This window comes from Pituophis catenifer, unplaced genomic scaffold (genome assembly GCF_029215685.1).
Source record: "Pituophis catenifer annectens isolate HBS135680 unplaced genomic scaffold, rPitCat1.0.hap2 SCAF_18, whole genome shotgun sequence".
NCBI classification, from domain to species: Eukaryota; Metazoa; Chordata; class Lepidosauria; order Squamata; family Colubridae; genus Pituophis; species Pituophis catenifer.
The window spans coordinates 5,985,679-6,012,147 of record NW_027256898.1 but is presented as its reverse complement, the minus strand read 5'-3'; the positions used below and the strand labels follow the sequence as shown (position 1 = coordinate 6,012,147).

Below are 26,469 nucleotides of genomic sequence, written 5' to 3'. Positions count from 1 at the left end.
TTCCATCCATTCTTCCTTGTCTGGCCTTCGGGTGCCCGATCTGGATGGACTTTGTGTGCTGTTTGCACACTTCAGAATTGCTTTCAGTCTGTGTTCCCTGGTTATATCCTGCTGATTCTACAGAGGAATGATTGAGTCTGTCATCTGCACCTCCATAACTGTCTGGTTTGGTTCTGCAACCCAATAAGACAGACACAGACTTCAGAGGATCATTAGAACTGCAGAAAAAACCATGGCTACCAACCTGCCTTCCATGGAGGACCTGTATACTGCACGAGTCAAAAAGAGGGCTGTAAAAATATTTACAGACCCCTCACATCCTGGACATCAACTGTTTCAACTCCTACTCTCAAAACGACGCTATAGAGCACTGCACACCAAGACAACTAGACACAAGAACTTATTATTATTATTATTATTATTATTATTATTATTATTATTATTACTACTACTACTATTATTATTATTATTAAATCTTTAGTGAGATTCACAGCCTTTGAGGCTGGTTAATAGCTCAGCAGCTCAAGTCCTAACCAAGGACCTAGGAACTGTTAAGGTATCGTCAGAGGATGTAAGCTGTTCCGAGTAAGGTGGTTTTTTGTAGAGTCAAAATGTTCAAGTCCGGCAAATTTAGAATTTCTAAATAGCGGGGTAGCCCTTTGGATATTGCTCCAAGGGCTCCGATTACAATCGGGACAACACACAATTTCTTTTTACACAGTCGCTCAACTTCAATTTGCAAGTCCTGGTACTTTGTGATTTTTTTCTTGCTGCTTATCTTCAATCCGTGCATCACCAGGTATTGCAATGTCAACGGACCATACTTTTTTTTTTCTTTTCAACTATTGTTATGTCAGGTGTGTTGTGGACCAAGTGCCTGTCAGTCTGAATCCTAAAGTCCCACAAGATCTTGAGTTTCCCATTCTCTAACCTGATGTTCCCAGTGGTTTTTGCTGTACTCAAATCCAAACTTCTGGCACAATTTCCAGTGAATGATCTTAGCAACACGGTCATGGCGTTGTAGGTAGTCGGTTTGTGAAATTTTGCTGCACCCACTGATCAGGTGGTCAACTGTCTCCTCTTTCTCATTGCAGAGGCGGCATTTGCTGTTGGTGGTAACATGTTGAATTTTTGCCTTCATGCAGTTTGTGGCTAGGGCTTGTTCTTGAGCTGCCAAAATAAAGTTTTCTGTTTCTTTTTTCAATACTCCTGATCTTGACCAGTTCCAAGTTAGTTTCTGGTCAGCTTTGCCTTCAATACTTTTCCAAGTATTGGCCATGCAGAGCTTTGCTTTTCCAATTTTCAGCTCGCTGCTCAATTACTTCTTTCTTATATTCCGCTTTTGTTTTAGTTGTCTTTAAAAGACCTCCATTATTTATTATTATTATTATTATTATTATTATTATTATTATTATTATTATTATTATTATTATCTTTATTCATTCAACATGAAACTCAAGTCAACTGAACATTTAAAAATGCATCACAAATACCATTGACTGGTGCTAATGGTTGATACTGGTTGTTGCCAGCATCCTAGGTATCAACCAAGTGCCATTATATTATTATTATTATTATTATTATTATTATTATTATTATTATTATTATTATTATTATTATTATTATTATTATTATTATTATTATTATTATTCATCGTCATCGTCCCCCTCTCTCCAGCGAAGCGGCCCCGCCTCTTCCCTTCCATCCATCCATCCATCCATCTCCTTTCCTTCCCTATCCCCCCCTTCCCTGGTGCAGATGGTATGCCCCATGTCACCCCCTTCCCGGCGCTCCCCGTTGGTCCCTCCCTCCCTCGCCTAGCAACGGGTGCGGGAGGAGAGGCGAGCGCCTGCGCCGCCATCTTAGTTCGTCGCCGGCGGGGGAGGACGCGGCGGCCGCCGGAGCGAAGGGGGGGGGGGCTCGCCCGCCCGTCCATCCATCTATCCATCCGCCCGTCCGTCTGCCTCGGTTTCCCGCTCATTTACCTTCCTCGGCGTGCGCTGTCGGCCCGGGGGCGCCGTCGGGGCCCCTTGAGGCGCCGAGATGCGGCTGCTGGCCCCGGCCTGCCTCCTGGCGGCGCTGCTCTGCGGCGGCCTCCGCGCTGCCCGAGGTGAGGCGAAGGGTGTGTGTGTGGCGGGGAGGGGAGGGGAGGGGGGCAAAGTTGTGGGGGGGGGCACGCCTGACGGGGCCTGGGGGGGGGCGGCTGTCACGAGACCTCGCCTGACTGGGGGGGGGTCCCCGCGCGCCTCAGGAGGGGGAGGGGGAGGGGCGGGCAGGGGGCTGCAAGGCAAATGCTGGGGGAGGGGGAGAGGTGTATAAGCGCCTGGAGTGGGGAGTGAGGGGGGGGCTTTAGAGAGAACGCCCAGGTGCGGGAGGGGGAGGTGGGGAGGGGGGTGGACAGGTGAAGAGGGGGGGGCAGAGGGGGGTCGTGCTGCACCCTTCTCTCCCTGCACAGGGTGGGCAACCCGAGGGAGAGAGAGAGAAGTAAGTGGGTGGGGGGGGTGCAAGGCTGGTGTAAGCGCAGGGTTGCCCACCCCGAAGGAGATGGACCCGTGGGGGTGGGGGTTACGGGAAGGGAGGAGGGGGAGAGAGAAAGAGAGAAAAGTGGCCTGGATAGGTGGGGGAGTGGATGGATAGAATGGTTGGATGGATGGAATAGGTGGATGGAAGGAAGGAAGGAATAGATGGAGAGAATGGATGGGTGGGATGGATGGATGGATGGATGGATGGATGGATGGATGGAATGGGTGGATGGAAGGAAGGAATGGGTGGATAGAATGGATGGGTGGGATGGATGGATGGAAGGAATGGGTGGAATGGATAGATAGATTGATGGATGGGATGGAATAGATGGATAGAATGGATGGGTGGGATCACTGGGATGGATTGGGTGGATAGATGGATGGAAGGAATGAGTGCAATGGGTGGATGGCTAGAATGGATGGATCAAAGGAAGGAATAGATGGATAGAATGGATGGATGGATGGAGGGAATGGGTGGAATGGATAGATTGATGGAAGGGATGGAATAGATGGGTGGAAGGGATTGATGGAAGGGATGGAATAGATAGGGAGCCTTGGTAGTACAAGGGTTTAAGGCACCCTGTTATTAAGCTGCTTAAGACCAGCTGCCTGCAATTACTGTAAGTTCAAATCTCTCCAAGGCTCAAGGTTGACTCAGCCTTCCATCCTTTTTAAGGTAGGTGAAATGAGGACCCAGTTTGTGGGGGCAATAAGCTGACTTTGTATAAATATACAAAAGGATGAAGGCTATTGCTGAGCACATTGTAAGCCACCCTGAGTCTTCGGAGAAGGGCGGCATATAAATCAAATTAAAATAAAAAAAATAAAATAAAAAATAAATAGATGGCTAGAATGGATGGGTGGGATCACTGGGATGGATTGGGTGGATAGATGGATGGAAGGAATGAGTGCAATGTGTGGATGGATAGAATGGATGGATTGAAGGAAGGAATAGATGGATAGAATGGGTGGGTGGGATAGATGGATGGGATGGATGGATGGATGGAAGGAATAGATGGATACAATGAATGGGTGGGATTACTGGGATGGATGGATGAATTGGGTGGATGGATAGAATGGATGAATGGAAGGAATGGGTGGAATGGATAGATGGGTGGGATGGAATAGATGGATGGAAGGACGGAAAGAAGGAATGGATGGAATGGATGGGTGGGATGGATGGATGGATAAATGAATGGAATGAGTGAAATGGGTGGAATGGATAGATGGAAGGAAGGAATAGATGGATAGAATGGATGGGTGGAACGGATAGATAGATGGGATGGAGTGGGTGGGTGGATGGAATGGATGGGTAGGTAGGTAAGTAGATAGGTGGATAGGCAGTGTTCTGTCTGCATAGAATTGCAATCTGAAAGATGCACCAATTGTGTTGTATTTATATAGAGGGAGATAAAGAGAAAAGTGGGATGGGTGAATGGATCAAATGGGTAGGTAGGGTTCTTTGCACAGGATTGAAATCTGAAAGAGATGCACCCAAGTGTATAATATTTACATAGCAGGAGATAGAGAAAAGTGGGATGGATGGATGAGATAGATATGATGGAAGGATAGATGGATAGTGTTCTCTCTGCACAGGATTGCAATCCGAAGGAATAACTGCAAGATTGTTATATCCATAGGGTTGCCATCTGAAGAATTTCACCCAAATGTGTGATATTTACATGGATGGATGGATAGGGTGAGAGAGAGAGAGAGAGGAAGAGATGTTTTCAGGTCGTGTTCTCTACACAGGATTGCACTTCTAGGAGAAGAGGTGTCTTGTATTTTATCTGCACCACCAGAGAGAGAAGGCTCAGTTTGTGTTACATATGCGCAGTGTGGGAGAGAAGGCCAAGTGGTATGTTGACTGGTATGCACACTCTGGGAGAGGAGTGTTGTGTTGCCTATGCAAAATCCAGCACACAGTGTTGTTACACTCAGGGGATTGTAGTTTGAGACAGATTAACTCAGGTTTGTGATATATATACCTAGAGATGGATAAAGAGAGAGGGTTGCTGTGGGAAAGAAATGACACAACATTGTGCTCTCTTTCCATAGTCTAAGAGAGCAGGTGCAATGTAGTATTCTGTGTGTACTGTCCAAAGACAGGAGGTCAGTCGTTGTGTTACCTACGCACAATCTGAAAGAGAAGTCCTAGGGATTTGTTAGAGAGAGAGAGAGAGAGAGAGAGAGGAGAGAGAAAGAAGGAAAGAGAAAGAAAGAAGAAAGAAAGAAAGGAAAGAAAGAAAGAAAAGAAAAGAAAGAAGGAAAGAACAGGGCTGCCATTTAGGAAAATCCTTCACAGCATTGTGTTATACGTGCATGCAATTGGCATCAGAGGAGGGGCAGTGTTGTGTTACATATGCATAGGATTGCAATTCAAAAGAGAAGCCATGAGGCTGTGCGATAGATTTGCACACAACATTGCCATCCAAGGGAGAAGTCACCATTTTGCATTTTGTTGATGTGCAGCCTTGCCTTCACAGATGCAGCGTTGCGTGTGTATTACGTAGACACACACGCACAAGATTGGAGTTTGATTTGACGGAAGCATCCACACAGAAGATGCACATAATGTTTCGATAGATCTGCACGCAGGGGGGAAGACCGAAAAGCTGCTCTCAATAGTTCTGCGCAGCTTACGGAGATTATAAGATTTCACACTAAAACGATGCAACCGACACAGCTTTAAAAGGGGCTGGTTAAAGAATTGTCCTCTGCAGCATGAATCAGGCGTTATATTTTAGTGGTCAGTAATATGTATATTGTACATGCCACACAATATTTCCATATGCATTCTAACGTAACCGTAGGGCGCTATAAATGCAGCGATACATCAATGCATGATTTAATAACCCCTGAAGGCATTTCACGCGGACAGCCAGCAAAAGGGGATGTTTAAAAATGCACTTGCCTTCCTCTTCATGGTGACATATATATATATGGTGTTTGGGTTGTACTTACTTGAGACTAAGCCCCATTGAATTCAGGGGTAATTGTGTGCATAATATTCTGTTGCGAGATAATTTTTCCTTCTTCCTCATTACCTGCTAATCACACACGAGGGCATTTAATTTCTTCATGACTTCCCCTTCTCTCTTTTCCAGTCCATAACCCCAACGCAAGGACAGACCTTCCCTCTTTTATGTAGTTTTGCATCCCCCCCCTCCCCACTTTGCATTGTATGATTCGTAACAGGCAGGACACGCAATAGGTAACACAGCCCGTGTCTTCTGTGAAATGTAGGATATTTTCTGAGATTTAGGAATCTTTCATTCCCCTTTGCAAATATAAACGCACACACACTCAAAACTGGCCATTTAAATGCTATCACTCCCCACCCCCCACCCCCATAATTCTACCCATAGCAACCACCATTTTCTGTCTTTTACAAGAATGCTCATTCTGGCTCTATGATTTGTGGGGTATAATTTTTTGGTGGGGGGAAGGAACCTGCAGCAGACATACTAAGGCAAACTTTGGTGGTTGTTTTTTTTTTCTTTAAATAAAGCACTCCTCATCCCTCATCCTCTTCCTTCCTCACCAGTTATTTAGATTCAAAGCAAAGCTGTTTGTTGTCATCCTGTTTGAGATATGGAAGCTCAAGGTTGTTATTAGTGGTAAGGAAAGGTAAACTTTAAGTGTGATGAATCTGCTTCTCGGGGCAATAAAGATATAATGCCTATGTTTAGGTCTTTGTCTCTCTCTCTCTCTTTCTCTGTCTCTTTTTCTCTTTCAATTTCTTTCTCTTTCTCCTTTTTCTTTCTTTCTCTTTCTCTGTCTTTCTCTCCCTCTTTCTTTTTCTTTTTCTCTTTTTCTCTCTTTTTCTTCTTTCTCTTTCTTTCGGTCTGTGTCTGCCTCTCTCCCTTTCTCTTTCTCCTCCTCTCTCTTTTTCTTTTTCTCTTTCTCCCTTTCTCTCCCTCTTTTTCTTTTTCTCTTTTTCTTCTTTCTCTTTCTCTCGGTCTGTGTCTGCCTCTCTCCCTTTCTCTTTCTTCTCCTCTCTCTTTTTCTTTTTCTCTTTCCCCCCTTCTCTCCCTCTTACTTTTTCTTTTTCTCTCTTTTTCTTCTTTCTCTTTCTCTCAGTCTGTGTTTGCCTCTCTATCTTTCTCCTTCTCTCTTTTTCTCTTTCTTCCTTTCTCTTTCTTTTTCTTTTTTTCTTTTTCTCTCTTTTTCTCTTTTTCTTCTTTCTCTTTCTCTCTCTCGGTCTGTGTGTCTCCCCCTCTCCCTTTCTCTCTTTGTCTTTTTTTCTCTTTCTCTTTTTCTTTCTCTCTTTCTCTTTCTCTCGGTCTGTGTCTCTTTGCCTCTCTCCCTTTCTCTCTCTCTCTCTCTCTCACACACACACATACACACACACACTCTCTCACACACACACACAGAGCAGCAGGGTTTGTGCATTTGCTGGTGGAATGGTTTTTCTGATGGCCGACCAGGGACCTCAAATCCTGGGAACTGGATCTGTGCAATTTTCTTCTTCTTCTAGAAACCCCTTGGTGGAGAGGTATTTCTCGGCCTTGAGGCAGGGAAGGTTACGCATTGCAGAAATAACCTCAGGGTTGTTCTTTCTATTAGACGTGGAAACCGAAAACAAGGGCCACGTGAGATGGCTGAAATGCTGTGTTATTAGTGTCTCGTTTCGAAAGGACAAATTCACTCTTCCATCGATTTTTCCAGCTGGCACAAGGAAAGCACAGCAGACTTGAAATTTTGCTTCACAGTTGGGGGGACCCAACCTTCCCCGTTACTTGGGAAGGTGTCCATTTCCTGCTTCATTTTCTTCAGTTTCCTTGCAGAGTTACAGAGCACTGGATAATGAGAGCCAAAATAAACCCTTTAAAAGTAAGCGATAGATAAAAGAGTTTTCATGTGGAATTAATTCTCCCTGACAATTCTTGTGCCTTCCAGGCAACGCAAGGCTTGTTATCTTAAAACTGTTGTGTATTTTAATAGAGAAAACAGTAGTGTTGTTTCCCTTGCCAAAACATATTTCAGGTCTTCCTTTTCTTCTCCCACCCCCCCCCCCTTTTTTTTTTTTTTTTGGAAGCTTGTCCTTTTAAAGGTTATGGATGCAATAAAGGCAGAGGCTAAATTCTGGAAGAATACTTGCGCGTAAGTGTGAGATATTGAGAGGGCGAAAATTGCTGAGGCAAACTTTGAATGACTGAGCAGCCTTATACCGGAACAGCTTTTTCTAGTGCTACAGGAATAACTTTGATTTATTAAGAAGAAATAACTGGGCCAGAAAATCTCTTTTGTTTCTTCCCAGAACGAGCTGCTATAATTTTCTACCTGCAACTATGGAAGGAATCCTGAAATGCCAAAAGGGATGTTATAGGGTGATGCCTCTCAGCACTTTATCAAGTTTGAATTATGGCCTGATGTAAGCATGAGTGCAGAAGGCAGGTTAATAAGATTTTTTAAAAAAAAAACCGCTTAGCAGTTTTTGCAAAATAAATCTGGGAAGATACACTGGCCTTCGGCCCATAAGTACAATAATGATTTGCAGCCTCGAGATGCAAGTCTGCCTTGAAAAAAAAATTAGATGCAAGATAGGAACGGTGATTTAATCACATCCTCCATCTTCCTCCTATCCACCATTTAGTGCAGGGATCTGCAACCTTAAACACTCAAAGAGCCATTTGGACTTCTTTTCCACAAAAAAAAACAACACCGGGAGCCACAAAACCCTTCCCATGCCTGACTATTTCTTGAGCGGCCACAAAACTAGCCTATGTAGTTGAATAAAAAGTTCTCTTTTCTTCTGAAACTGTTATTTTCTTGGATTTATCTATGGTTTACCTGCCGGGGGGTTGAAAAGCTCAATAAATCACATGCCAGCGAGTGTCACACATTGGTGGTTGCGACGTATAGTTTGAGTGACAGGGAGCCGCAGCAGAGGGGTGAAAGAGCCACATGCGGCTCCAGAGCCGCAGGTTGCTAACCCCTGATTTAGTGGCACTTGACTAATTCACATTCTCCTATAGATTAGTCTTCTGGATCAATGCATTGATTTCAAGAGCAGCTCTGATCCTCAAAAACATTCCCTTGGGAACTTTTTTTTTTTTTTTAGGAACTTTTAGGCAGGATGATCCCGGAGATAGTCAGCTCTTTCGTTTACAAATATTTTTCTTCAGGACACAGCTATACTGTAGTGAATTGCTGATTTAAAACTGGAAGCCGGGTGGAGGAGATTATATGTTTTTAATCTTTGGGATTAACTAGAGGGGATCATCGCGTAGCTTCTAGATTTTAACAAAGTTGGGTTTCCTTGTTTGAAAAAGAAGGACCAGGGGTGACATGATAGCAACATTGCTGTATTTGAGGGGCCGCCACAAAGGAGAAGGGGCTCAACCAGAATTTTGGCAAGATGAGAAATAATGGATGGAAATTAATCAAGGAGAGAAGTAACCTAGAAGTAAGGAGAACTTTCCTCACAGTGAGAACAATTTAATTAACCTGGGGAACACCTTCCCTCCAGAAGTTGTGGCTGCTCCATCACTGGAGGTCTTTAAGGAGAGATTGGACAGCCACTTGTCTCAAATCGTATAGGGTCTTCTGTTCGAGCAGGGGGTTGGACTAGATGACCTCCAAGGTCCCTTCCAAGTTCTATTCTGAATGATGGGTTGATTGATTGTTTGCTAGCCTTTTGAATTTATTTTGCCCTTGTTCCCAAGGCATCTACGTTGGGATTCAGTCCTTTCTTTGGAATTGCAGGTTGTAGATGAGGGCAGTTGTGACATTTGGCCTAGGATGGATCTTAAATTTCCATCAGGGGTTGTTGCTTCCTTTTAAATTCTCGGGATGATGATGATGATGATGATTCAATTTATATGCCACCTTTCTCCGAAGACTCGGGGATTGCTCGCTTTGTAATAACGAGGCTTCTTCCCCTCTCCGCTTTTGCATTTTTTTTGCAGTCTGTGGTTCTCAACAACAGCAGGAACTCTGCTGGAGAACACTTTTTGTTTTGGGCGTGAGAAACTTGCTTGAAAAGGCCCTTTCCGAGGAGAAACCTTGAGCGTTCCCCTTCTTGAATGTACACGCTGCCATTGCAATTTATAGCAAAGTTAATGCTCAAACACTGCTCTCTCTCTCCTGAAGCTTGCAGAAAACGACTGCCTTTTATATAGCTTTGCAAAAAGAAAGGAAAAGAAAAATACCTTCTATCTGTCCAAGGCAGTGATTTGCAACACAAGGGGATGAGAAGCAAATATTTCTGAACAATCGTCGTTTTTTTGGTCACCCGGAACAGTCTTTTTTTAGTTTGCCATAAGAGACTAAGGCCGTAATGGCGAACCTGTGGCACGCGTGCCAGAGGTGGCACGAGCATCCTCTCTGTGGGCATGTGAGCCGTCGCCCCAGTTCAGCTCCGCCGCCTCCTGCCGGCCACCTGGTCTTTGGGTCTCTGCTGTGCAAGGGTGGGGGGCGTGTGCACGGGGGGGCGTATGCGCAGGGCCCACGCACGCATTGTATTTTGGGGGTTCGGGCGCTTTGGGCACTCGGTCCGGAAAAGGTTAGCCATCCCTGGACGAAGGGACCAAGCCCTAGTTTCCGAGAGCGTCCCTATTTTTGTGATGACAGTCATTCACCTGGGTCCCTAATTTACAGGTAGTCCTCGAGTTACGACCACAACTGAGCCCAGAGTTTATGTTGCTAAGCGAAACATTGAGTAAGTGCCCCCATTTTACGACTTTTCTTGCCATAGTTGTTAAGCGAATCACTGCTAAGTTGTTAAGTTAGTCACCTGGTTGTTAAGTGGATCTGGCTTTCCCATTGACTTTCTTGTCGGAAGGTCGCAAAAGGGGAATCACGTGACACACACACACACCCCCGGGGGACACTGCAACCGTCATAAATACGAGTCAGTTGCCAAATGTCTGAATTTCGATCGCATGACCGCGGGGAGGCTGCCAAGGCCGTAAGTGTGAACAACGGTCACAAAGTCACTTCCTTCAGCGCCGCTGTAGCTTTGAACAGGTCACTAAGTGAGCTGCTGTACGTCGAGGACTACTTGTATAACTTACGTGTTGAGCTTTTTTCCCTTTTCTTTTTCTTGAAAGCCTTTGTGCCTTAGGAAAGGTGTTTTTGCTTGATACGTTCCTCTCTGATGTCTAAGAAATACTCCTGAAATAAAATACTTTAAATTAGGGGGTTGGTGGTTTGTTTTTTTTTCCCACCAACATTTCAACAGTCAAGAGAATGCGGAACCAAATGATAAACAGTAATTAATAGTGGGTGTTTGTCCGTGCCAGATAGAATAGAAGAATAGAATTAGGATAGGATAGGATAGGATAGGATAGGATAGGATAGGATAGGATAGGATAGGATAGGATAGGATAGGATAGGATAGGATGGAATCCGGAAGGGACCTTGGAGGTCTTCTAGTCCAGCCCCCTGCTCAAGCAGGAGAACCTATACCAGGGATCTGCAACCTTAAATACTCAAAAGAGCCATTTGGACCCGTTTCCCACAGAAAAGAAAACACCAGGAGCCACAAAACCTGGGGTGGGCGTGGCCAACTCGATGTCACTCACTTCCACCAGTCACATGACCCCCCCCTAGCCACGCCTACCCAGCCGTCATTAGGGCAGAGAACCAGTTGTTTAAAAAACACTGGGAACCACAAAATCCTTTTGATATCTCTCTCTCTGAATTTTGATAATTGGACCAGGGGGATGCCGCCAAACTTGTAACTCTGGAAAACGGTCATAAAGTCACTTTCTCCAGTGCCTTTGTAACTTTGAACTGTCACTAAACAGGCTGTTGTAAACTGAAGACTACCTGTATTGATAATCCAGTCCCTGGGGTTCAAAGAACGTTCTTTTGCCATAAAGCACTCCTAATGCACTTCAAGTCTGACTGCTATTTTTTTTTCCTTTTCATCCAATCAATACGGATTCTCTTTCTCTCCCTTTTTTTTTTTCTCTCTCTCTCTCTCGCTCCTGCATTAGCCTTTTTTAGATAAAGCCCAGTGCTATTTTCCGTGCTCCAAGTACAGTTTGAAGGTTGCCACCAAAGAGTGCATTAAATCATAAATTACAAAACCTATTGGTAGGGTAAAAGACATTTAAAAAAAAAAAAAAAAGCCCTAATATTTCCATTTACTCTGGCAGCAGAATCTGCGGACTTTCAGCCATTATATTATTATCCTTTATGAAGAGAACGGGTCTTATTTAATGCAACCTCCTTCGTGCAGTGCTGCATGCAAACCGAAGTAATTCATCTTTTTTTTTTTTTTTAAAGTCTTGCGGGATGCTAGTGATGGTGGATGTCACTATCTTGTCTGTGGCATCTGAGAATCCTAGTTCAGTAGTCAGTGTCGCCCGCTCGCCATGAAATTCAAGGCAGTAACCATCATCGTTCAAGAAATCTTTCATCGATCTTTCAAGAAACCGTCTCTTTCAAGAAGAGACCGGACTGAGATTTGTCAGAAATGGCTTGGCCGGGGGAGGGGGTTGGACTAGATGACCTACAAGGTCCTTCCCAATTCTGTTAATCTGTTCATCTAAAAACTTGAACCACATAACACAAACTGCAATGAAAAACTCAATTTTTTTTTTATAAAAGTTTTTTATTTTTTAGACAAACAAACATTTAATAGATCAGTCATTCCTTTCATGTGACATCTTGGTGTTGTCTCTATCTTCATTCTCACCAAGTCCGTTACAATTCTTCACTAACACAATATTCTAATTGTAGCATTTTTATACATAACTATGAATTTACTTATTTGTATCTCTTTTCTAACCAATGGTAAAATTGATTCCATATCTTAAAAGTATTCTAAATCCTCTCTTTCTTTAATCATCAAAGTTAATCTACTCATTTCTGCACAATCTAAAAAAATTTTAAATTACTTCTCCTTCCAAAGGTATTTTCTCCGCTTTCCAATTTTGTGCATAAACAATCCTTGCAGCTGTTATTGCATGTATAATCAAATAAATATTTTCTTTACTAATTTTCTCTGGGAGGATACCCAGTAAGAACAGCTCTGGTTTTAAACCAATACGTTGTTGTATCATTTCTTCCAGCCATATCTTAAATTTTATTCCAATAGTTTTTAGCTTCTGAGCATGTCCATCATATGAACCTGGTAACTCATTCTGTGTATCCATAATTTAGAGCCAGGTACGGTTGGGTTGGAGACACCCTGATCTTGTCAGGTATGCTTTTCCACAGCCCAGATGCTGTGATACAATAGGTCCCTTCATAAGGACCTGTTTAATAAAAAGAGATCTGGAATACACCAAACCTATCAAATCTTGCGGGGTGGATGGAGATAACGGGCAATCCCACAAATAACTTGACCCCGAAAGGCTCTTTAGGTGGATAACCAACCCCCTAAATAGCACCCAGTAGCCCATTTGCAACTGGACCAGCTGTGCCTTCTGTGGAGTCTCCAAGGGGAGTCCCATGTAGGGGACAGTCATCCAGAGGAGAGTCAATGAAGCTATGGGGGGGAGGGGTGATGAGCGGGGTCTCCTAATCTGGATTTTGCTTTCCAGGGTAATATTTTGAATCGCAAACGCAGGATTAAACAAATGAAAATGTCAACCGTCCCACTCCGTCATCTAGCAAAGAAAAACTCCTGGCCACTTGATTTTTTTTCCCCCCAGAGTATACAGGTAGCCCTCAGTTCATTTAGTGACCATTCAAAGTTACAACGGCGTTATTGAAAGTGACCGACGGCCGTTTTTGCAGCCTCCCCGCGATCGCGTGATCAAAATTCAGACGCTGGGCAACTGGTTTGTACTTACGACCGCTGCTGCTGCTTCCCAAAGTCACGCGATCCCCTTTCCTGACCAGCAGAGTCAATGGGCAAGCCAGATTCACTTAACAACCGGGTTGCTAACCTTATCAGTCGCAGGGATTCACTTAACAACTGTGGCGAGAAAGGTCATAAAATGGGGCAAAACTCACTTAACAGATGTCTCACGTAAGAACAGAAATGTTGGGCTCCATTGTTGTGGTCGTAAGTCGAGGACTGCCTGTCTTTTATCTGGTTACAGAAGTAGCGGAATCCGACTCTGGGGGCTTTCCCATGCAAACAATACAGAGGAAAATTCCCTCTTTTCTCCCCTCATCATCCCATGTTTATCCAATTAGATGCTTGTATATTACCGTATTTTTCGGAGTATAAGACCTACATTTTTCCCCCATAAAAGAGGGTGAAAATTTGGGTGTGTCTTATAGACCGAATGTAGCCCCCCCACCCCCGGAAAATGGGGCGTGCGGAGGCGGCAATAGGCTATGGCAATCCCTGCAGCCTGAAACAGCTGATCGTCGGGAGGCCGATCCAACCCACAATCAGCTGCTTGTGCTAATCAGGCTGTGCTGAAGCTGAAATTGAAAGGGGCTGTTTGCTGCAAGGAGGCAGAGGCAGATTTTTTTTTTTCTTGTTTTCCTCCCCCCAAAAGGTAGGTGCGTCTTATAGTCCGGAGCGTCTTATACTCCAAAAATCACGGTATTTAGGAAACGGGTGCTTGGTCCCCAGTTCTGCATCTCCTTACTTAGCTTCTAACAAAGCTCAGTTGGGCTTCCATCCCCCCCTCCTTCCTCCTTACATTCCTATCCCCCCCCCCCCAATGCTAATGTCAAGCTGTCAGCCCATGAACTTTGGATAGGGAAGATGCAGCCGTGACCGAAAGCATTTGGGATAGGCCCTTCCACTCAACTCTCTTCACTAACCTGTGTTCTGTTCATTGATTTTACAGTTAACAAGCACAAACCATGGATTGAAACCACCTACCATGGCATTGTTACCGAAAACGACAACACAGTGCTCTTGGACCCTCCCTTAATAGCATTGGATAAAGATTCGCCGCTTCGGTTTGCAGGTAAGGGGTTCCCGAAAGCTTCCTGCAAGAGAGCCCGGTGTTCTTTGATGATGGCCATCAGGAGCTCGGTTGACAGATGGTGATGCCGCCGACATGATCGTTCCGATAGATCAGTTCCAAATTGAGGGGTGGGAAGGGGGGAGGAGGGTCACCAGAGGCCCCTTGTGCCTCCTAGCATCTTCACTCCAGGAAATAAGGACCAACATGGCCTGTTTTTTTTAAAGAGGTTAAGAGTGTTTGGGGGGGAGGCGAGGAGGCCTTCCTTCGTGACCGAGGCTCCTTTGACATAGAGAAGTATATGCAGAGTTATTCCATAAAACAAGACGGGCATTATCCCTATGGAAGAAACGCGAATGATAAAATAGGGTTGGAGGGGGGCTGGAGCAATTGGCTTTGAGAGGGTGGGGTGGTAGAGTGAAACCAGAATTCCATCTGAGAAATAATTGGCAGGTTAGTACGGAATGCAGTTCATATGTGAATATTTTGGTTTGAAATAGCGTGAAACGCAAACTGGAGATAATGCACTCACTGGGTCGTGTAATCAAGGAAGGCTGGTGTGGGTGAGTGGACGACAGTCGAAACCCATCCCGACTTTTTTATTTGCAACCGCTCTAAAGGGCTGCCGGCGATCTGCTGTGAAAATGAACTTGAGTCAACAAAGGGGCGATAAAGCCCCTCGGCTTCATTTGACATAAGGAGACAACATCCTAACGCAAGCTTTCAATTGGAGGTTTGTCAGCATCGGCCTTTCGTTAAGGAAAATCTTTGGCCACCTTCAGCCTGGTTTTCTAATCTTGACACGCCAAAATAGCCAGAGAATCACCGGTTTGTCACCCTGCCCCTTATCGGATTTCCGTTTTGATTGGCCAAGCCAAGTCCTGACTTGGCTGCCAATCCCGGATCAAGTTTTCTATCCTGTTACCATCTCGCTTTTTTTTTTTTTTTTCACCACATGCTTTCCTAACCTGACCTCTTCCCCTCAAGATATTGGACCCGTTAGGGACTGTAAGTTCTCAAGAACAAAGCAGCCGAATTCCCATCTCCCCTCTGAAAAGGGAAGGGGCCATACTCAGCAGAAGAAAGCCTGCAGAGTATTCCCCTTGAAAGGGGATAAGTTGTTTGGATAGAGAGTCAAACTTAGAGCCAGCTTGATGTAATAGTGAAGACATCAGGCTAGAGACTGGGAGTCAGTGAGTTCTAGTTCCGCTTTTAGGCATGAAAACAAGCTGGGTGACTTTGGGCCAATCACTAGGAGACTGGGAGTTTTAGTCCCACCTTTAAGGCATGAAAGCTAGCTGGGTGACTTTGGCCAATCGCTAGGAGACTGGGAGTTCTAGTCCCACTTTTAGGCATGAAAACCAGCCGGGTGACTGGGCCAATCGCTAGGAGACTGGGAGTTTAAGTCCCACCTTTCAGGCATGAAAGCCAGCTGGGTAACTTTGGGCCAATCGCTAGGAGACTGGGAGTTTTAGTCCCACCTTTAAGGCATGAAAGCCAGCTGGGTGACTTTGGGCCAATCACTAAGAGACTGGGAGTTCTAGTTCCACTTTTAGGTATGAAAACCAGCTGGGTGACTGGGCCAATCACTAGGAGACTGGGAGTTTTAGTCCCACCTTTAAGGCATGAAAGCCAGCTGGGTGACTTTGGGCCAATCGCTAGGAGACTGGGAGTTCTAGTTCCACTTTTAGGCATGAAAACCAGCTGGGTGACTGGGCCAATCGCTAGGAGACTGGGAGTTTTAGTCCCACCTTTAAGGCATGAAAGCCAGCTGGGTGACTTTGGGCCAATCGCTAGGAGACTGTGAGCTCTAGTCCCACCTTAGGCACGAAAGTAACTGAGTAGTCTTTGGCCAGCCACTCATTCTCAGTCCTAGAAAAAAGGCATTGGTAAACCGCTTTTAAAAATTCTTGTTGAGAAAACTGCAGGGACTTGGCTCAAAGGATTTATAAAGACCGTGGCCATTTTTCATTAGGGATTATAGTCTTGCTCTGGCCTTGACTTGACACCTTTTTAATGAAAGCAACTTCACGTTCCTTTTGGATTTCTCCTTCCCTTCCCCTCTCCTCTTTTGGATTTTCAATATTATTCACAGTTTCAAAGAGATGAAAATGGCTTGAATGTAGGAAAAAAATCCTTCAGATTGATACTATCTCTGCATTACGCAAGTCCTTAAAATTACAATACGTTCAGAACATGTTGGGTTTAATATTCCCTCTTGATTTTAGACTTTGGTTGGGATGTAAGAACTGACTTAGGAAAAAAAAAAACATATCCTTTTAGATATCTTGTACTGTCCTTTACAGCAGCTGTTTGCAAGTTTAGTTTCCTGTTGATTGTGGATTTCCCATCCAAGCCTTTGAGAAAATGGTGTTTTCCAGGGCCTCTGGACTAGCCATTACTCATGTTTTCCAACAGATAGTATCACCGCCTTCCCATCTAAGGCTTAGCTCAAAAACCAAATTTAGGGATGAAGTTGCTTTGGCAACCTGTGCTGATCAGAAATGTCTGGAAGAGGAAGCAAGAAGCTTTTAACCAAATCAAAGTTTTTTAACGCTGCTAATTTTCAAAACATAACTCAACACTGCTGGCGGCCTTGTTTTGAAGGTACATTTTGAGACAGCCTTCCGAACCGAAACAGATCCACGCTTGAGGATTGGCAGGATAGGATGTGACTAAGACTCGTCTTCGTGGCACCTTGACTTTCCTGGAAGAAAATTATAGAATACCGATTAGGATCTTCTAACGGAGAAGAACAGAACGCCCTGTGAGAAAGGCATCCTCTGCCAGAAATTGATTTCCAGACCTGTTTTCAAGCTGCCCAAAACTGAACCAAGGGCTACATTCAAAGAGCTGTTCGCCTTAATTTTAGACGTTCGGGTTGGTTTTTTATTTTTTAAAAAAATTCCCCTGGAATATATATTTTGGGAAAGAATATTCCGTCCTCAACTGTTTGTGTCAGGACTGGCTCAAGGGCAGAAGATCTGCGATGGCTCGCAAGCTCCCCTTTGGATGCCACCGGCGTAGCATCGTGCACAGGTAGTCCTCGCCTTACGGCCGCTCATTTAGTGACCGTTCAGAGTTAAAACGGCACTGAAAAAAGTGACTTACGAACCATTTTTTCGCAGTCAACGACCTTTGGCAGTCGCAGCTGGTTCATATTTGGACACTCAGCAGCTGGTTCCTATTTATGACAGTTTGCAGTGTCCCAAAGTCCTTGCGGTCCCCTTTTTGCGACCTTCTAACAAGCAATTTGGAAGCCGGATTCGCTTAACAGCCGGGTTAAAACTGATGTCGTCCATTGCAGTGATTCACTTAACCACCGAGGCAAGGAAAGTCGTAAAGTGGGGCAGAGCTGACTTCACCAAGGTCTCACTTCACAACAGATACTGTTGGGCTCCATTGTGGTCGTAAGTAGAGGACGACCTGTACTTTCCCCAGCCTGTTCTTCCTCTCCAGTGGATGAAAGAAGCTGAGTCAGCCCGGACAGACTAAACATTTACAAAGCAGGTCAAAAGCGTTGGGCAAACACAGGAGCGGCGAAGGGAGGGTTCGTTGAGAAGCGAAATTCTAAATTGCTGAAGAGATCCAACCTGCCTCTCTTGGCTAACGATGGAGAAATGTCCATCCCTTTGTAAATGTGGGTAACGCTCTTTAAGCCAGTGGGACATTATCACGATCCGTAATTCTGTTTTTCATAATCCGGACAGCCAGGGGTAAAATGGAGAGTTTTATCCGTTTCCCATGAGAAACCTTCAAGCAAGGCACTGCGGTCAGCATCTCTCATATTGAAGCAATTTTACTGAAGTCTTTTTGTTCATCCAAGTTTGGGCCAGTCTGAACCGAAGGTGCTTTTTTTTTCAAGAGGCCACTGGACTTTCTGGTTTTTCTTTTGAAGACGTTTCGTCGCTTCTCATCCAAGCAGCTTCTTCGGCTCCGACCGGATGGTGGGGAATGTGGAAGGATTGATACTCCTTGCAGACAGCTGGTCATTGGCATCCTTTTTCAGAGAGCCGTTGAGGCCACTTGGAGGTTTATCTGTGTCCTTAGGGTCACCCCGAGTGGTGCAAATGGGGTGTAGGAGCCTTCCTGGAACTGCTCAAAGGACTGTGTTGTAAACAGGAGGTAGAGGATGCCGTACCCCTCCCCTTCTAATGACCAGCTATCTGCAAGAAGTATCAATCCTTCCCTTCCCCACCATCCAGTCAGAGCTGAAGAAGCTGCTTGGATGAGAAGCGAAATGCCTTCAAAGAAAGACAAGAAAGTGCAGTTGCCTCTTGAAAAAAATCACCTTTGGGACAACCATGATCTGGATGACTTGAGAATCTCCATAAACCCAGTCTGAAATTACCCAGGGGTGGATCCATTGCTGCCAAAGCAACTTCCTGATTGGGTGAGGGGTCATGGCCCAGCTTAGAATCAAAGGCCACTCTGTTCTGCCCCAGCTACGGACCCCAAAGAATGCAACACACACAAAGTCTGTACAAAACTTAATTTACTAAAATAACTCAGTCTTTTCCAAACAAAGGCTGTTAATAAAATTTCTTAACAGCCTACAAGAAACCAAAGATAAAGTAATCACAATCTTACTATGGTTGGCAGAAAGCCCAGAAGCAATTTTGCAGAGAATCCAGACGCGAAGGAGAGTGAACTAAAGTTGTTCCCTACAAATTGCTTCAGTCGGTGTTCCTCCTGAAATAGGCTAAGGGAGTGGCCAATTAGCCCCAAGCCTTACTCTCGAGGAGACCTCCTCCTGAGGAGCCACTCCTGCCTTTTGGCAGCTCTGTGCACCAGTGCATTGAGAAGAGGCTCCTCCTCTTCCTCCTCTTCACCCATGGAAGCTTCTGGAGGTTCTGAAGGCCCTGGCTGGATCCCCGCCTCTGGCACCACATCTTCTCCAGCGTCCTCGTTGTCTGACTCGAGTGCCAGCTGCACAGGCTGCTGGCGCAGCACCACACCAGCCTCCTCGCTGTCAGAATCAGCTACAATCTGCATAGGCCGCTGACGGGCCACAACGCACTCCTCTGAAGAGCGTCTAGATTGGCAGGGACCATTCCAAAGGGCCAATAATTTTTTTTTTTTCAAATATCTGAACTTGAGATAACATGTGGGCTGATGGCAGGTGAGGCAGATGGCCTAGCTAGGTGGCTCAGTGGCTAAGACACTGAGCTTGTCGATACGAAAGGTTGGCAGTTCAGCGGTTCGAATCCCTAGTACAGGCCTCCTGCGTGAGCAGGGGGTTGGACTAGATGACCTCCAAGGTCCCTTCCAGCTCTGTTACTGTTATAAACTGACGCTCCTAGAGGACATTCTGCAGAATGTGGGGAGAATATGGACAAGCAGTGGTGCACGGGCTGAATGGCATCCAACACACACACACACACACACACACACACGTAGCTTTTTGCATTGTTTGAAAATGAGATTTGAACTCACTCGCAGCATCTAAACCAGGGGTCAGCAACCCGCGGCTCTGGAGCCACATGTGGCTCTTTCGTCCCTCTGCTGCGGCTCCCTGTCGCTCAAAATACGCATCACAACTGCCAATGTGCGACACCCACCGACGCGCAGTTTATTAAGCTTTTCGATCCCCAGTAGCCCAATCATGGATAAATCCAAGAAAAGAAAAGCTTCAGAAGAAAACAGAACGTTTAATTCAACTACATATTCTAGTTTTGTGGCTGCTCAGGAAATACTCAGGTACGGGAAGGGTTTTGTGGCTCCCGGTGTTTTCTTTTCTGTGGGAAACGGGTCCAAATGGCTCTCTTGAGTGTTTAAGGTTGCAGGCCCTTGATCTAATCTGTTGGCGGAAACTAGCCCAAGGTGTGACTTCTTTCCAAAGATACCAAAGCTTGGGGGGACAAAAAGGGGGGGGGATTGAATATGGGGATTGGATTCCGATGCATTTATGGTTGAATCGCATTTATATTTGAGGTTTTTTTTATTATTATGTTTGTTCAATCAAATGTCTGCGTGTTTGACCTTTTCCTCGTTTCCTCCTCTTTTCAGTCTTTCCTGAAGACTTGGGTTTATCTTTTCTCCCTTTAGAGAGTTTTGAGGTGACCCTCACCAAGGAAGGTGATGAAGGGCTCTTTGTGTCCCGTTTTATCAATATTAACCCACTAACTTTTTGTTATGAAATGGAGAATCGGCACTTAAACAGAAGATCCTGTCATGCTTTTCAATCCTATGTTATCACCCACTCTCCCCCTCTTCCTGCTTTCTCCCCTTGCCCTTTCCTTGGCTCTCCCCCAGTCTCCTCTTAAAAAAAAATACCAATAGAAAAATGTGTTTATAATCCCTGGCTAGAAATATCAGTACATCAGCTATCCATTTGGAGAGATGTGGTTTGAAAACGACCTTTCTGAGCCTCTTCTCAACAGCCATATATATATATATATATATATATATATATATATATATATATATATATATATATATATATATATATATATATATATATATGATTTCCGCTTGAGTTGAGGAGGTGGCATGCCTGATTAAAAAACCTGCACTGAACTGGCAGTGCAGTCATCGTGACTGCAGTTAGGAAAGGGGAGAACTGCCGGCCATGTGGCATTTTAAAAATTCCTAGCTTTTGTAATTCCGCCTCCACCTTCTCCCTCCCTGGTGAATTCCACCCTCCGGGTTTCTCATCGGAGCAGCAGCCTTGCTGCTGAATCGGTCAGCGGATAAAATTGATCGTTTCAGCCGAGCGTTGGGATGGTGGCTTTGCAGAGAATCTGTCGGCTCAATCCCATTGACCTTGAGGCATGTTTGATTCAGGATTAGTTAATTCCTGCTTCATCCTTCCCCTGGGACCTGGGGAATACAGGTAGTCCTCGGTTTACGACCCACAACGGAGCCCAGAATTTCTCTTGCTAAGTGAGACATTTGCGAAGTGAGTTTCGCCCCATTTTAACCACCTTTCTTGCCATCGTCGTTAAGCGAACCAGCTGCAGTGGTCAGAGTCCAGGACTGCAGGCCACTTCTGCTGCCTGCCGGCTGCCTGCAATTTGGCAGTTCAGATCTCATCAGGCTCAAGGTTGACTCGGCCTTCCATCCTTCTGAGGTCGGTAAAATGAGGACCCAGATTGTTGGGGGCAAGAGGCTGACTCTCTAAACCGCTTAAAGTGGAGCTGTAAAGCACTGTGAAGTGGTATATACCGTGTTTCCCCGAAAATAAGACTGGGTCTTATTTTCTTTTCGGTCCCAAAATAGGCACTAGGGCCGTGATGGCGAACCTATGGCACGCTTGCCACAGGTGGCACACTGAACCATGTCACCTGGCATGCCAGCTCAGCTCTCAGCCTCTCTCGGAGTCTCTGGAAGCTGGGGACAGCAAAAAATGTCACTTCTTGTCCAACTGAAAGTTGGAAAACAAGCCGTTTCGGGGCTCTGAGGGGGTGGGGAAGGCTGTTTTCGCCCTCCCCAGATGCATACAGAGGATCTGGAGCCAGGTGAGAAAGAAAAACGGACCTACTGGGCCATCGCATGCCAGGAGCGGGGGGGAGGGGGAGTCGCGTGCGCATGTGCGGGGTGGGACGCATAGAATTATGGGTGTGGGCAAATCCAAATAAACAAACCCACCCCTTCCTGGCACGCGATGGCAAAAAGGTTAGCCATCGTTGCACTAGGGCTTATTTTCAGGGAGTATCTCTCCTCACCCCCTCACCCCCCAATGTACAGAAGACCCAGTTCTTCTGCTTGCTCACGGTGGGGCAGGAGGCTGGCTGTGCAGGCTCTTAAGTAGGGCTTATTTTGAGGGTAGGACTTATATTAGGGACATACATCAAAACCATGCTAGGGCTTATTTTCAGGATAGGTCTTATTTTCAGAGAGACAGGGTAAGTCTAAGTGCTATTGCTATTAACACAGTTGTTAAGCGACACAGAAAGTTGGCCACAGACCATCACATGACCTTGGGGCACAGCAATAGGTCATAAGTACGAAGCGGATGCCAAGCCTCTGAATTTTGATCGCGGCGATGCTACAAGCGTCACCCCTGCGACAAACCGACCTAAGTCACTTTTTCCAGTGCCATTGTAACTTGGAAACGGTCACTAAATGAACGTTGGTAAGCGGAGGGCTACCTGCAGATAGGGAAACCCTAGCAAGAAGACCTCAACTCGAGTTGGTTGGGCTTGCCCAACGCATCTGTCTGCAAACTGAAATCTCCTGGGTTCACACGGCATGCTGATTTTGCAGTAAGCACCCAGTCAGGACTTGCCTGGATGGATGCCCTGACTAGGTGGATGCCCTGACTGAGTGCTTGATTTATTTATTTATTTATTTATTTATTTATTTATTTATTTGTCGCATTTTTATGCCGCCCAACTCCCAAGGGACTCTGGGCGGCTAACGACAGCGAATAAAACAATGTGAACGATATCCCATACAAAAGTTTAAAAGAAAACATTACAACCCATACACTCCAATTCGTGGCCGGGTCTCGCAAGATCACCGTAGCGAGATCAACGGCCCCAGGCCTGCCGGAAGAGCCAGATCTTCACCGCTTTCCGGAAGGCCAGTAGGGTGGGGCAGTCCGGACTTCAGGGGGTAATTGGTTCCAGAGAGCCGGGGCACCCACAGAGAAGGCCCTCCCCTGCGGGCCGACCCCCCACCCCGAGTCTCTGTCCTGGTGGGTTTTCCAGTCCGCCAGCTAAGATCCAGGCAGAAACTATAAAGGAAAAAAAAGCATATGCTGACTCTTTAAACCGCTTAAAGAGGGGCTGTAAAGCACTGTGAAGCGGTATATAAGTCTTAAGTGCTATTGCTATTAGAAGGGACAGCGTTACTACCTAGAGCTATTTGAAATGGATGCCTGAAAAAAATTGGTATTTCTACCTTTCTCCTCTGGGTCCTTCATTTGGGTACCCCGACTACTTCTGCTTTTCTTTCTTTTCTTTTTTCTTTTTTTTAAAAAAAAAAAAGCATTGCACAGGAAAACTTCCCTTCCTCCTCTCCCCCTTGAATCACTCGACAGAATTTTTTGGGAATGACTGTGCTGAATCTTCTGCACCCGTCGAAACTCTTCCCACCACCCCATCACCCCACCTTCAAACCCCCCCCCTCCTCGCCCTCACTCCCCCTCCTCTCTTCCTTGACTGGATAACGGGAGTGTTTTTTAACTGCTCCGGTCAAAAAAACATGGAGGAAGGAGGCCCAGGCAGCCTTCCTTTTATTCCCAGCGGCTTGATCGGCTGTCGTTTCAGGAGGGGGGTGGGAAAAACTCGACGCTTTGCTCTCTCGAGTTTCTCAAATATTCCTGTGAAATGCCTCTCTTTTCTCTTTTTTCCGACGTCGTCCCCCCCGCATGAACGAATGCAAAGGCAATTTAATTGCTTGGAAATCCAGATGTCTGCCTGTTTGTTCCTTTCTCGTTTTTTTTTTTTATAAATATAAAACTAAAAGTTCCTGGAACGCCCAACACAAGTTCCTTATGCTTTTGTCGGCAACCCCCTCACCAAAAAACCCCCCTGGCTGCTATTAAAACGGTTGAGCGGTAACGTGTTTCAAACCCACACGCGTGTGCGTGTCTGCCTCCTCGTGCACGCATCCCCGTTTGAGATCCCTCTTTCCTTCTCCTGCCCCCCCCACTTTCCCCACCGAAGGTACTAATTCAAGCTGCCTTTGCCCCCCCTCACTTCTTAGGTGAAATTTGTGGATTTAAAATTCACGGCCAAAATGTCCCCTTTGAAGCGGTGGTGGTGGATAAATCCACCGGGGAGGGGACGATCCGATCCAAAGAAAAACTGGACTGCGAACTGCAGAAGGAATACACCTTCACCATCCAGGCCTACGATTGTGGAACAGGACCGGATCGAGCCAATATGAAGAAGTCCCACAAGTAAGTGATGGGTGGTTGGGTGGGAGAAAGGAAGTCCTCATCATCAGAAATACCCTTTGCTTTTCCCAAATGGAATCTGGTTTCTGCTTTTTTTAGATAGATAGATAGATCGATCGATCTAGATCTAGATAGATACACACACACACACACACACACACACACACACACACACACACACATATACACACACAGACGTGAGACATGGATGTACGGGTCCCTTCCCGAAAGGGAAGGGAATGGAATGGAATGCAGAATGAATTGACTAGACTAGACTAGACTAGAAACAGAATAGAATAGAAATAGGAATAGGAATAGAATAGAAATAGGAATAGAATAGAATAGAATAGAATAGAATAGAATAGAATAGAATAGAATAGAATAGAATAGAATAGAATAGAATAGAATAGAATAGAAGCAGAATAGAAGCAGAATAGAAGCAGAATAGAATAGAATAGGACAAGGAATAGAATAGAAATAGGAATAGAATTAGGAATAGAATTAGGAATAGAGTAGAATAGAGTAGAATAGAATTAGTTGGAAGGGACCTTGGAGGTCTTCTAGTCCAACCCCCTGCCCAGGCAGAAAACCCTACACCACTTCAGACAAATGGTTATCCAACCTCTTCTTAAAAACTTCCAGTGTTGGAGCATTCACAACCTCTGGAGGCAAGTTGTTCCACTGGTTAATTGTTCTCACTGTCAGGAAATTCCTCCTTAGTTCTAAGTTGCTTCTCTCCTTGATTAGTTTCCGTCCATAGCTTCTTGTCCTGCCCTCAGGTGCTTTGGAGAATAGCTTGGCTCCCTCTTCTTTAGGGCAGTCCCTAAGATATTGGAAGACTGCTATCATGTCACCCCTGGTCCTTCTTTTAGTTAAACTAGAGGATGGAAGAGAGCGTGTAACGGTTGCATCTTGGCACACAGGTTCCAAATCAGAAAGGGTCTTCCCCAATCAACGTAGCTAGGAATTGCGGGAATATTTGCCCCTCGTAAAGAACAGCATGGATCAGGTTTCCTTCTCCCGTCGTTTGCTCTGTGCTTGGAATACCCACTTTTGAGAAAAAAGAAACCTGGAGAGAGAGGAATTAAATCAGCAGCTTTTGAGATCATGATTTGTAAAAGGGAATAGAACACTTTGCCCCCACCCCCACCCCCCAAGTGGCTGATGGAGGTCAACAGCTCTGAGAGATGTGCAGATCCTGTTTCTCTTGCAGGATTTATGGGACAGAAGCAATCTTGTTTTAAGAATTTGCACATTAACCTTTAGAGTATTTCCCACCTCTGTCTGTCTCTCTGTGTCTCTCTTTCTCTGTGTGTCTTTCTTTTTCTCTCTCTCTGACTCCCTCTGTCTGTCTGTCTCCCTCTGTCTGTCTGTCTGTCTCTATCTCTCTCTTTTTCTCTCTGTCTCTCCCCCCCCCCCCACTCCTGGAGTAGGGAAAAAAAAACCCTCGTCTGCATTATGCTTTATGGTACAGTTCCTCCGATGACATGGATCCCTTTGGCTTTTGCTGATCCACAGCGATCTTAATACATCCCGAGTCTTTTCCGTAGGTCGGAGAAGCTGATCCAAACATCTTTCTCGGAAAGGTTCAAGAAATCTGAAAGATGCGATGGGGTGGTGGTGTTTTTTTTTTTTTTTTTTAGAAGGTTGCTCAGTGTGCTGAAAGGGCAAGAAAGCAAGCTGTATCTGCAGCTAGCAGGGTGGATAAAAATCAATGGTTTTTTTAAAAAAAATCCAAAAAAAACATTTTTTTTTTTATTTAAATCGGATTTTTTAAATTTAAATCAGATTTTTTTGATTTTTATCGAATTTATTTTAATAAAAAACTTTTGGGGTAAAAATCTATCGTAAGATAGTTTTCTGTTTAAGATACATAAATAATTTAGTTTATTCAGCATGAAATGGAGCTTAGTTATGTAGCATGAGGCTGTATTTTCTGCAACACTGAGACTATCGGTGAGTCAACGGTGGGTCAAAGGAGTAGCAGAGATGACAGTTGCTCTTTAAAAATTATGATTTAAATCGAGTGGATTTAAATCAAGCCTTTTTACTAGTGATTTAACTCATGATTTAAATTGTGATTTAAATCAACTCGATTTAAATCAAATCCACCCTGGCAGCTAGAGTCAGGATATACCTTACTCGCCTCAAAATTAGGTCTTAATAGTAGAGGGGGGCATGCATAAGTGCGCTATCGTCCCCGTCATTGCATTTTTCTTCTCTTATTCTTGTTCTCATTTTTGTTTTGACAAATTCCAATCAGTCAAAA

General features: G+C 45.0%; 1 protein-coding gene across 4 annotated transcripts in view; it reads left to right on the top strand.

The window, feature by feature from the left end:
• The first annotated feature begins 1,904 nt into the window (after positions 1-1,904).
• CLSTN1 (calsyntenin 1) overlaps positions 1,905-26,469 on the top strand; it is a 48,395-nt gene continuing 23,830 nt past the window's right edge. For 2 of the 4 annotated variants that reach the window (XM_070955966.1, XM_070955965.1), the window contains exons 1-3: positions 1,906-2,110; positions 14,234-14,356; positions 24,008-24,203. In XM_070955966.1, the coding sequence (XP_070812067.1) occupies positions 2,044-2,110; positions 14,234-14,356; positions 24,008-24,203 (386 nt within the window). In that variant the 5' untranslated portion in view covers positions 1,906-2,043. Of the gene's footprint in view, positions 2,111-14,233; positions 14,357-20,362; positions 20,432-24,007; positions 24,204-26,469 lie in introns of all 4 variants that reach the window. The other 2 variants (XM_070955963.1, XM_070955964.1) reach the window with 2 other exon arrangements.